The sequence below is a fragment of the Schistocerca cancellata genome, chromosome 12 (assembly GCF_023864275.1).
Source record: "Schistocerca cancellata isolate TAMUIC-IGC-003103 chromosome 12, iqSchCanc2.1, whole genome shotgun sequence".
NCBI classification, from domain to species: domain Eukaryota; kingdom Metazoa; phylum Arthropoda; class Insecta; order Orthoptera; family Acrididae; genus Schistocerca; species Schistocerca cancellata.
The window spans coordinates 112,042,569-112,054,265 of NC_064637.1; the positions used below are offsets into that span (position 1 = coordinate 112,042,569).

General features: G+C 38.8%; 1 protein-coding gene across 1 annotated transcript in view; it reads left to right on the forward strand.

Annotated features, from left to right (window-relative positions):
* The window catches only part of LOC126109500 (uncharacterized abhydrolase domain-containing protein DDB_G0269086-like), a 34,393-nt gene extending 23,464 nt beyond the window's left edge, over positions 1–10,929 (forward strand). Inside the window, exon 3 of the mRNA XM_049914523.1 lies at positions 9,507–10,929. Coding sequence (XP_049770480.1) covers positions 9,507–10,929 — 1,423 coding nt within the window. The remainder of the gene's footprint in view (positions 1–9,506) is intronic.
* The last annotated feature ends 768 nt before the right edge of the window (positions 10,930–11,697 follow it).

An 11,697-nucleotide genomic window follows, 5' to 3' on the forward strand; every position in this document is an offset into this window, starting at 1 on the left:
ATCTATACTTATTAGACAGTGTCAATTTTGTGGCTCCTTTCACTGCCTGGAATACTTTCTGCAGTGTGAGGGGTGTCGAATGCATCACACCGCCCTTAACTTTCTGACCAAACGACGAGGTCCAGAAGGTGAAATTCTTGCCTGCATCAGGTCACCCAGGTGATTTAGAACTTAATGTATGTTGACATAATTCAAACAACACATTACAGCAGATTACTGTTCTCAGCTCATTCTGTGAGTACCAGCAATTATGCTTAAGAGAACAGGACATGAAATGCTGGGAAAGTATGTAAACCTAAAAGAGCAGCACCTGCTGCACAGGATGAAGGAGAATCAACAGAACAGTGTGCAGCAATTTATGTGGATCCTGCAAGTAGCATTTTTTGTGCTGCTATTGACAAACTCATTCATGTGTACTGTGTAGTGCCAATGCACTTTGTGGAAATTAAATAACCCTGGACACCTCTGCACAGTGTCGCTGGTGATTTGTAGCGATAGCTGTGGAGTGTAGATACAGCTCAGTGAGATGACCTGTACTTGCTTCTTGTGATGTAGTTGGGTAGCTAGATTAGAGAATCACCTGCTTGACCTTAAATCTGAAGGCCTGCAAATGTGTGAACTGCATGCCCACATTCCGGCAGCATACTTCTCCTCACACTACCACCTTCCCACTTCTCTGCCTCCACCCTTTTACACCCCCGGAACACGATACATTTCCCTTAACCTTTTCACTGCTGTGGGCACGTATACACATCCTGAAATGTCATTTCCTAGTTTCGATGGATGTGTGTACGTACACCACTCAGGTTCTCCTACAGTGCTGTGGATCTCTGAATGTCTCCTACGCTGCTCTTGCCTCACTGTTGTGGTTGAGCTACTTCTGTACCTCAGAAATAGGAGAGTTAAAATTATTGATTGTACAACATATGTGCCTCATTGTGTGATACCATTTGCAAGAAAACTTGTTTCAATAATATCTCAAATCATTTGAGACAATATGTCTTTTAGGACCACACGATTCACAATGTACGAGGACACGAGTGGGCATGTCACGTGCGGCAGTCTTCTGGGTATAAAACTCGATAACTAGATAACAAAAAGATATCTCCTCTGAGTTTTAAATAAAATCTCATTATCTTATCTGCATTTCATTCCCTACAATGTATGAGCTAAAACCAGTTGTGCAAAAAAGCTTATGCCATGTATTTTTACTTCTGTGAATTCTTTAAAATTCTGTGAATTCTTTAAAATTCTGTGAATTCTTTAAAATTCTGTGAATTCTTTAAAATTCTGTGAATTCTTTAAAATTCTGTGAATTCTTTAAAATTCTGTGAATTCTTTAAAATTCTGTGAATTCTTTAAAATTCTGTGAATTCTTTAAAATTCTGTGAATTCTTTAAAATTCTGTGAATTTGTTGCAGCACAGTAAGTATGATAGAAAATGAAAAGGAACACAAGTCTTCATGGAGTGAAGATGTCAGACTGTGAGATGTACAAAAGTCAATTTTTTTTTTTTTTTTTTTTTTTTTTTTAAAGATTGGATAAGTATTTCATATCAGCCAGAATGCCGTCTTTCAGCAAGGGCACCAGCATCTGGCAAGCAGTATAGCCAAAGCAAATGTTGTCTTGGCACGGAATGCAGAGGACACATCTCTAGCAGTGAAGGGGTTAATATGCTCCACTGCACTTTGATGGCACATTTTAAATATTTGTTCCAAAATCCACTTCATTAAATGATAAAAATTAATTTTTTACCATCAGAACATTGTACTGAGTTCACAAGTAAATCAAGTGAAGATAATTGCACCTGTTTCAGGTCTTAATTTACGATTTTTTGTCATCCTTTGCAGCATCTGAAGATGGCCTTTCAAGTCTGAAATCAGTTACAGTTGTTTCATAAAGTGATTCTGCAGAAAATAAAAAAAAATACCTTACTAACATCAATTATCTGGAACTTTTCCGTCCCCCACTATGTGGAAACTGTTAATCCTAGACAAAAATGAAAAGGACCTTTGTCTTTATCAAATTTTATGTAGTTTTTTTGTTCTGGAAAGTATGTTCATTAGAAGTAGAGTTATGTAAGAAAAATATAGGAAAGTAAACTTTTTTTTAGTATAGATGCTGTTTATAAACACTCTCTTCTAGTATAGTAGAAAATTTTGTGGGTGCACAAATTTTCCCCTAATTTTTCTTTGGTGACTGGACTATACCCTCAAATATCATTTCTGTGTAATCCGTTAATGTATGTGTGCTAACTATGTTGCCACTGTTGTCATTACCATATGACCAGAATTTGTCTCTTCATGAGAAATCATTAATTATGTTCTGCTACAGTGGTCACAGAAGGTCCCCCATGCCACTAACCATGGTCCTTGCCTAGGCTGTGTGACTTAGGTGGGTTGCTGAATGAGGACAGTGCCATTTCAAGTAGTTGCAGGAACAACAGTCAGCATGATTGAATGATGTGGTCTTGTAAAATCAGCCTGCATGCCCTTGGCATTCTGATACTGCACGTTTCTGAAAGCAAGGGGAAATTGGAGCCAACACTTTTCTTGTGAGCATTCAGGTCTACTGCATGACTTAATGATAGGGCAGCCGATTGATGAAATATTCTGCAGGTAAAATAGTCGTACCCCCCCCCCCCCCCCCCCCCCGCCCACAAAAAAAAATAAATAAATAAAAAAAATAAAAAAATAAATAAAATAAAAAAATATATTTCCAGGTAGGCACTGCTCAGGAGGATATTGTATTGAGGAATCAGGGAACTGTCATTCTAAGAGTCAGCATCTGGATTGATAGGGCCTCCATTCAGGTTGCAAGGTGACAGAGTTTCAAAATGGAAATCAGGGTTATGTTAAAGCTAGAAGTAATGGGAACTAGTGAAGTGCTGTGTGGAGGAGGATCAGACTGACTTTTGGTCATGTTGGTTCAGAGTTTATCAGCGCACAATTAAATAATGATAGTCCAGAAATAAGATTAACCCCTTCAGATACACTAGTAGAAAAATACCTTTATCTATCTTTAGCAATATTTCCATTACTTTGAATCATTCAACCAACAAGGTTAATAAAACATTATTTTCAAAAATTAATGGCCAGATTACTCAAAAAAAAAAAAAAAAAATAAAATAAAATAAAAATAAACTGTATGTTGTATGTGACAGTTGCATTCGAGGCAAGCACCTGATAAAAATGGAAGTGGGTAATATACTGGTTTTATATCTTGTAATCTAGTAGTGAAAAGGAGACTAATATAGTATTTAATTACAGCATGGTATGTGGAAAAGTTGTTATTCATTCATATACTGAATGATGTGTTCTCTTTAGCATAATGAAGAAAAGACATCTTAATTGATATTCTAAAAAAGTACATGTAATTCTTTAGCTGTTGTGTTTATTGAGTTGCCTGTAGGTATGAATGACATCTCGTTTGTACAGATAGAGATGAGTTCAGACCTGTCCGTGCTGATCTATTTTAGGAAGTACTGGTGTGGTTAATTGTCCATTTTTTTCCCATCTGCTTCATTAAAAGGTAGAGCAGATGACAAGGAGTCAAACATATCTGTATGGCACCAAGGAGATTTATTTCATCATTTTGGCAGAAGTAATTGTGGATCCATCACATCTGGGTCATCATCAGATGCCAAAATTCTGGTAGTCCGCGCCGCAGAATTTGAATCCGTGCCAGACGTCATGGACGTCGAAAACCCCTAGAGATCTCTGCACCATCGCATCATAAGCTGTGGCGGCACGTAGCTCCTGGTCCGCTTTTAGTGTGAGGGCGCCACAGTGGAACACGTGGTTCCAGCGGCCAATAGCGGCACCCCTGGTAGAGTACTTAAGCACCTGCATCTCACTCAGCCAGCCAGTCTAATCTCAAATACGTCTGTGGACACATCGCCTTGCATTAGACAGCTTACTTACTTTCTTGTTATGATTACGAGTGGATGTGCTTGTTAGGTTTCCTTGTGACTCTGTTGTTCGTCTTGTTGTTGTTTGTTCTGTCCTTCGTTGGTCGTGTCCATCCTCTCCCTTTATGTGGTTGTTCGCGGGCCTCTTCGGGTATGGCCCTGCACTTTCCGTCATTTGAACCCTGTGCCTGTCTCGGTCACAGTTAATACAAAAATTACAGATCTTGGGTCAGGAGGTTGGACAAAAGTCTCATCATCGCTTGACATTTCATCAGGCTTTGGTAGATTTCCATCAAAGTCAAATGGCTTCTCCAGCTCATGGCATCTTATCTCCTGTCACTAAGGATAAATATTTACTTATTTTTCCATCAATAAAGTCATTATCCCTTTGTTGTTGTTGTTGTTGTTGTTGTTGTTGTTATAGCTAATTCACATATTAACAGTCAAAAATATCAAAATGTTCCAAAACTGATAAAGAATTACTGCAGAATGTTTGCAGTTGAATAAACATTTTTACAAGTTACAAATCCACTGTAATGTATAGCATACATGTGAAACTTGTGCAACAAAGTAGTGGAAAGAGTATTTTTGTGCTACATGGGGCTAATATTGTGTTGACAATAAAATAGCCTCTGCTGAATGTAGTTAGCATGAGAATAAATGAACTAAAATGCACACTTCAAGCATCTTGATGTTGTTTTGCTGTCCTTCCACTGTAGACATTAGGCAAACTGTACCTGCCCACTCCCAGTGCTGCAGTTTACTCTTGTGGATCATGAGCCCTCACAGAAAGTGAGTAAGCTGTTAGCAAATGTATCTTTGGTGTTACAGGGATTATGTAAGCAGACAAAAGGTACTAGTTTCACCAGTCTCATGTGGGGGAAAGTACAAAATTCAGTAGGTGGGACTTTGGTACATTGTAGAAACCAGAGATCATTGAGAGTTTGAGGGAGTGTTAGGCAACATTGGACTAAACCAGGGAAATTAATACAGTAAATGATGAAGAGCTAGGTTTGAGAGATAAAATAGGGAAAGCAGCAGAATGTCACACATGTAAAAATGAGAGATGCGATTGATGAAAGGAGAAAATATAAAATATTAAGCAAATGAGGCAGTCAGAAGTGAATACAGATATCCGGAAAATAAAATTGACAAATTGTGAAATGGGTAAGCACAAATGGCTGCAAGGCAAAGGCTAGGCCTAGGCCTTAGAGCCATGCATAATTTGGATAAATATGAGTGGCTGCTATGGGGAAAATTAGAGACCACTGGAGAAAAGAGAAGCAGCTGAAGGAATATCTAGAGCTCTGATGGCTGGCCAGTACCAAGCAAAGAAGGGGAAGGTGAAAGGTGGAAAGAAAATATAGAGAATTTGTATAAAGGGAAACAAACTTGAGGATAACATACAGCAATAGAAATAGTAGCTGAAGATGAGATAGATATGATAACACAAGGGGAATATGATGGAGCACTGAAAAACCTAAGAGGAAATAATGTCCATGGAGTAGGTGACATTACGTCTGAAGTACGGACATCTGTGGGAGATCCAGCCACGAAAGAATTATTGATCCTCAAGTGCAGGAAGCATGTAAAAATTCCAGTTTCAAAGTAGGTAGGTGCTGACAGGTGTGAATAATACTGAACTGTGAGCCTGATAAGCTGTGGCTACAAAATAAAGAATGAATTTTTTACATGGAAAAAGCATTACAACTATATCTTGGAGACCATTAGTGTCAGTTCTGGACCAAAAACAATACCAACCTCACAACTTATCCTAGAAGAAGGCTTGAAGAAAGGCAAACATGTGTTCCAAACATTTGTAGATTCAGAGAAAGCTTTTAATAGTATTGTCTTGACAACCCTTATTGAAGTTTTCAAGGTAGTGGGTGTAACATGCAGTGAGTGAAAAGTTATTTATGACTTCAGAAATCAGACTGCAGTTACAAGAGCTGAATGACATAAAAGGTGGTTGTGGTTGAGAAGAGAGTGGGACAGGAAGGTAGCTGATCTACAGTTATATTCATTCTACATTTACTTTTATGGTGTGCAAACCACTGTGCAGTTGATGGCAGAAGGTATCTTCCACTGCATATTGTTACAGTTTTCATGCATTCCATTCTCATATGCATAGTGGGAAGAATGATTGTTTGAATCCTGTGTACACACCGAATTAGTCTAACCTCGTCTTTGTGACTGCTGTGGAAATGGTGCATAGTGGGTTGTAGTATATTCCTAGATTTACCACTTGAAGCTCATTCTACCAACATAATAATTAGGTCTTCACAGGGGAGTTTTTGTCAATATTAAAGCATGTATCAGTTAAGTACTTTCTGAATATTCATGGCAGTCTCCCAGAGGTCAAACAAATCTGTGACCAATCATGCTTCCCTTTTCTGTATATGTCAATTATTTGCCACAGTTCCCACACAATGTATGCAGCGTCATTCATAGACTGACTGCATTTCCCTTGTTATCTGCCAATGAACCTCATTCTGTCAACCTCCTTTACATATGAGTGAGACTCTCATTGTTCTCAGAGGGTGATTCAAAGAAAATCTTAAGAGTGTAGTAATATTTTTAATTGGAACAGTGGACAAAACACTTACATGTCATTTTTCAATGTAGTCTCCATGATGCTGAATGCACGTATTCCACAAATTTGGAAGTGCATAGATACCAAGATGAAATAATTATTTTGGTCATGTGTGTAGCCAGTTGTGCGCTGTGGTTTTCACCTCTTCACCACTTCTGAAATGCTTACGGTATTTACCATTGCTTGTGAGTGTGCATTTAACAGGTGATTCTCTAGGAGTGTGGTCTGATGAATGAGGAAGATGTATCAGACATTCAAATTTAATTTCCTGAGTAATCCCAATCTCTTAAAGACTGTATGCAATTTGGCATTGTCTTGCTGTAGCAGTATTCTTAAAGTCCAGAGTCCTCATCATTTACTACTGATTTCTCAGCATTTCTGAATAAGTAGTTCTGGTTACCATCACTCCACAACCTACATAATGCTCCAAAATTACTCCATTTGCATTCCAGTAGAGAATGAGCATGACTTTTCCAGCAGACACCCAAGTGTGGATTTTTTTGGTTTCGGAAATGAGCTGTGTTGCCATTTGTTGCTTGAATCTTTCGTTTCTCATTGGTGAAAGTGGACTAAAGTCTCATTGCTTGTAACAAATTTTCTCAGAAATACACCTTCACAGGCACTGACGTGATGCTCTTTCGATTTGACAGTCAGCTGACGTGGTATCCATCTCAAAAACATCTTATCGAACTGCAGTACACTGTGAACAAAATTCTGTGCTAAACCAATATTAATCTTCATACTTGTAGCTATTTTGTTCAGAGTCAGGTGTCCATTATCTTTTGCAAGCTGCTCCTCTAACCCAGTGTTCTCATCTGTTACTACACAGTGAGCCTGCACTGGTCTTGGGGCATCCTTAACAGAAATTAGACCACTTTCAAACATCCTACACCACTCATACCCTTGCTGCAATGACAAACGCAAACCATCCTACTGCACTGTCTTTCTGTGATGAATTAGGATACCACACTACAGAAACAGTGCATCACAGTCTTTCTAATTTGCAGTGCATGTTGACAGGGAAGCAGCCATATTGTTGTGGATGGTGCTGTCTTCTGTCTCTGAACCGCAAGGAACACTACTGCCACCTACCAACCCCAGAGCACAACTTTCCAAAATTTTGTTGAACTTCTAAGGTTTCCCTTTCAATCACCCTCATATTTTGTATCTGTACACCCATTTATCTGCACAGATTCTGACTGTCACTCTTTGGTACTATAGTTATAGGGTATTACTTGTTTTTGTTTTGTGAAGTGCACAATTTTACATTGCAAACATTTAAAATTAAGTTGCCAAGCTATATACCACTTTTAAATATTCTAAAGATCTGATTGAATATTTGGGAAGCTTCTTTTGGACAATACTTCATTAGAGATAACTGTATCATCCACAAGAAGCCAGAGGTTAATAATGTCGACGAGGCCATTAATGTACAATACAAATGACGACAGTCCTGACACATTTTCCTAGTGCACACCAGAATTCACTTCTACATCTGTCAATAACTCTATGCCAGAGTTAGCACACTTGCTGTGTGCATCCTATCAAAGAATCCTCAGCCCAGTCATAAATTTTTCCTTACTTTCCAATGGTCCTACTTTTGATAATAAGCATATGTGGTACAGAGTCTTATGCATTTTGGAAATAGAGAAGTACCGAATCTACATGACGTCATTGACCCACTGCTTTCACTTGAGTGCAACGGACAGTTTGTTGAGAAGATGAACATCAACAAAGCAAAACAACGTAATGGTATAGAGGCAAATTAAATCAGGGAATTATGTTAGGAAATGAGACACTACAAGTATTGTGAATTTTGCTATTTGGGTAGTGAAATGGTTTTCAAAGCAGAAGGGCAATTAAATGTGGACTGGCAATAGCAGTTTATGAAAAAGAGGGCAGGTTAACATCCAATTTCAGTTTAAATGCCTGGGACTTTTCTAAAATTATTTTACTGTAGTAAATGATGTGTGTGATCAGCATTTCAGAAGACAAGAGAATAAAAGCTTTTGAAGTGTGCTACTATGTAAGAATGGGGTTGAGAAAATAACAAATTAGCAGATGCTGAATTGAACTGGGTAAAATGAAAATTTATTGAATAACTTCATTGAAAGATGGGTTCAGTTGCAAGGACCCAATGAAACGTATCAAGGAGTTGTCAGTTTGGTAATGCAGGGCAATGTGGGGTGTAAATATGACAGAGGGAGATTAAGGCTAAGGTAAAGAAGTGGGTTCAGATGCATATATGTGGTAGTTTTGCAGAAATGAAGAGGCTTGCACAGGTTGGACCTACAAGGAGAGCTGCATCAAACTAGTCTTCAAGACAGGAACAACAACAATGGAAACAGTCATTAAAGGTTTCATGCTCCGACCTTTTGAGAGTGACACGTGATCCCTTCAGTAGCTCTCTATCTACAACCCTATACTTCATTTTGTACCTGCTATGGAGTAGTCCCTGCTTCCATCAAAGCTACTGCACAGTGACTGTGTATGGTGGAGCATCCATCCCATCACAAGCTGTTCTTCTAGGATTTGAAGAACAAATATCTTGAGCTGCAAAGATAACTTACAAAGAAAAAGTGAAATATCAGTGGCAGGCAATTGAAACCTCATAACTACATTTTGTTAAATTTTGCAGTTTAAGAAAAAATGGTTTCTGAAAAGAATACTATAAAGTAATACAGGAAGTTGCTAACTGTGTAAATATATAAGAGAAACCTAGTTATTGACAGATTAGAGAAATCCATGCTGTTTCAAAACTCTCTTTGATTATGGAGTTACTGGTTACAGGAAGTTAGAGTTTTCACAGACAGATGGAGTTAACAGGCCTAACATCGATATGTGAAATGTTAGTTTGACTTTCATGACATGAAAAATTGCCAAATACAGGCCCTGTTGCCTTGGGAACACTGAAGATGGCAGATGAGACAGTTTGGAATCATGGAAGCTGTTTGTGCAACACTGAATCTGTTGAATCCTTCACTTGTTGGATGTCCATAAAAGGGCAGTTGTAATAGAAGAAGCAGAAGAAGCAGAAGAAGCAGAAGAAGCAGAAGAAGCAGAAGAAGCAGAAGAAGCAGAAGAAGCAGAAGAAGCAGAAGAAGCAGAAGAAGCAGAAGAAGCAGAAGAAGCAGAAGAAGCAGAAGAAGCAGAAGAAGCAGAAGAAGCAGAAGAAGCAGAAGAAGCAGAAGAAGCAGAAGAAGCAGAAGAAGCAGAAGAAGCAGAAGAAGCAGAAGAAGAAGCAGAAGAAGAAGCAGAAGAAGAAGCAGAAGAAGAAGCAGAAGAAGAAGCAGAAGAAGAAGCAGAAGAAGAAGCAGAAGAAGAAGCAGAAGAAGAAGCAGAAGAAGAAGCAGAAGAAGAAGCAGAAGAAGAAGCAGAAGAAGAAGAAGCAGAAGAAGAAGAAGCAGAAGAAGAAGAAGCAGAAGAAGAAGAAGCAGAAGAAGAAGAAGCAGAAGAAGAAGAAGCAGAAGAAGAAGAAGCAGAAGAAGAAGAAGCAGAAGAAGAAGAAGCAGAAGAAGAAGAAGCAGAAGAAGAAGAAGCAGAAGAAGAAGAAGCAGAAGAAGAAGAAGCAGAAGAAGAAGAAGCAGAAGAAGAAGAAGCAGAAGAAGAAGAAGCAGAAGAAGAAGAAGCAGAAGAAGAAGAAGCAGAAGAAGAAGAAGCAGAAGAAGAAGAAGCAGAAGAAGAAGAAGCAGAAGAAGAAGAAGCAGAAGAAGAAGAAGCAGAAGAAGAAGAAGCAGAAGAAGAAGAAGCAGAAGAAGAAGAAGCAGAAGAAGAAGAAGCAGAAGAAGAAGAAGCAGAAGAAGAAGAAGCAGAAGAAGAAGAAGCAGAAGAAGAAGAAGCAGAAGAAGAAGAAGCAGAAGAAGAAGAAGCAGAAGAAGAAGAAGCAGAAGAAGAAGAAGCAGAAGAAGAAGAAGCAGAAGAAGAAGAAGCAGAAGAAGAAGAAGCAGAAGAAGAAGAAGCAGAAGAAGAAGAAGCAGAAGAAGAAGAAGCAGAAGAAGAAGAAGCAGAAGAAGAAGAAGCAGAAGAAGAAGAAGCAGAAGAAGAAGAAGCAGAAGAAGAAGAAGCAGAAGAAGAAGAAGCAGAAGAAGAAGAAGCAGAAGAAGAAGAAGCAGAAGAAGAAGAAGCAGAAGAAGAAGAAGCAGAAGAAGAAGAAGCAGAAGAAGAAGAAGCAGAAGAAGAAGAAGCAGAAGAAGAAGAAGCAGAAGAAGAAGAAGCAGAAGAAGAAGAAGCAGAAGAAGAAGAAGCAGAAGAAGAAGAAGCAGAAGAAGAAGAAGCAGAAGAAGAAGAAGCAGAAGAAGAAGAAGCAGAAGAAGAAGAAGCAGAAGAAGAAGAAGCAGAAGAAGAAGAAGCAGAAGAAGAAGAAGCAGAAGAAGAAGAAGCAGAAGAAGAAGAAGCAGAAGAAGAAGCAGAAGAAGAAGAAACCTAACAGTGATGTAATGATAATTTCTGTGAAATTTGGAAGGTAGGAGATGAGGTACTAGTGGAAATAAAGCTGTGAGGGCAAGCCATAAGATGGGCATGGATCCATGTCAGTGGCACTTGCTTGCGAAAGGTACAGCTCCCAGCTTTGTTTCCTGATCTGGCACATAGTTCTGATCTGCCAGCAAGTTTCATGTTTGTAAGTTTCATGTTTGTAAGTTGTACCAATATAATGATGAGTTTGGGAATCATTGCGTAATTTGTACTGTTATAGTGATTAAGTGTCTCTCATTAGACGTTGCTTCATGTAATGTTCACATTGAAACTCAGGTCATTGATAGTGAGACACTTGTACCAATAATAATTACTGAAGATATAAGGGCAATAAAAATTAGTAAAATAATTTACATATTCAGTAAACTACCTATAGAGGTAGTATTATTATTTTAAATGGGGACCTGGAAACATATAACTCTGGGGAGGAGGGTGTAGTGGAACTGTAGCTGAAGCTTAGGATAGTTGAACTAGTACTGGATAGATAGAATAGTTTGTGATGGGAGGTGTTGTGACAGTGCCACAACATTTAACAGTGCTGCCACGACAGTACGCGCAAACGGCGATAGAGGTGCTCCCCAACTCGGCTGAGTGCAGGAGCACAACCTAGCTACAAATGGCACCGGCCGCATGTCACGGCACGGCAGACGAATAAGAGATACTGAGTTGTTGTCATGTAACCAGCTATTGTTTCTAAGTGAGTGTTTGAATATCCATGCAA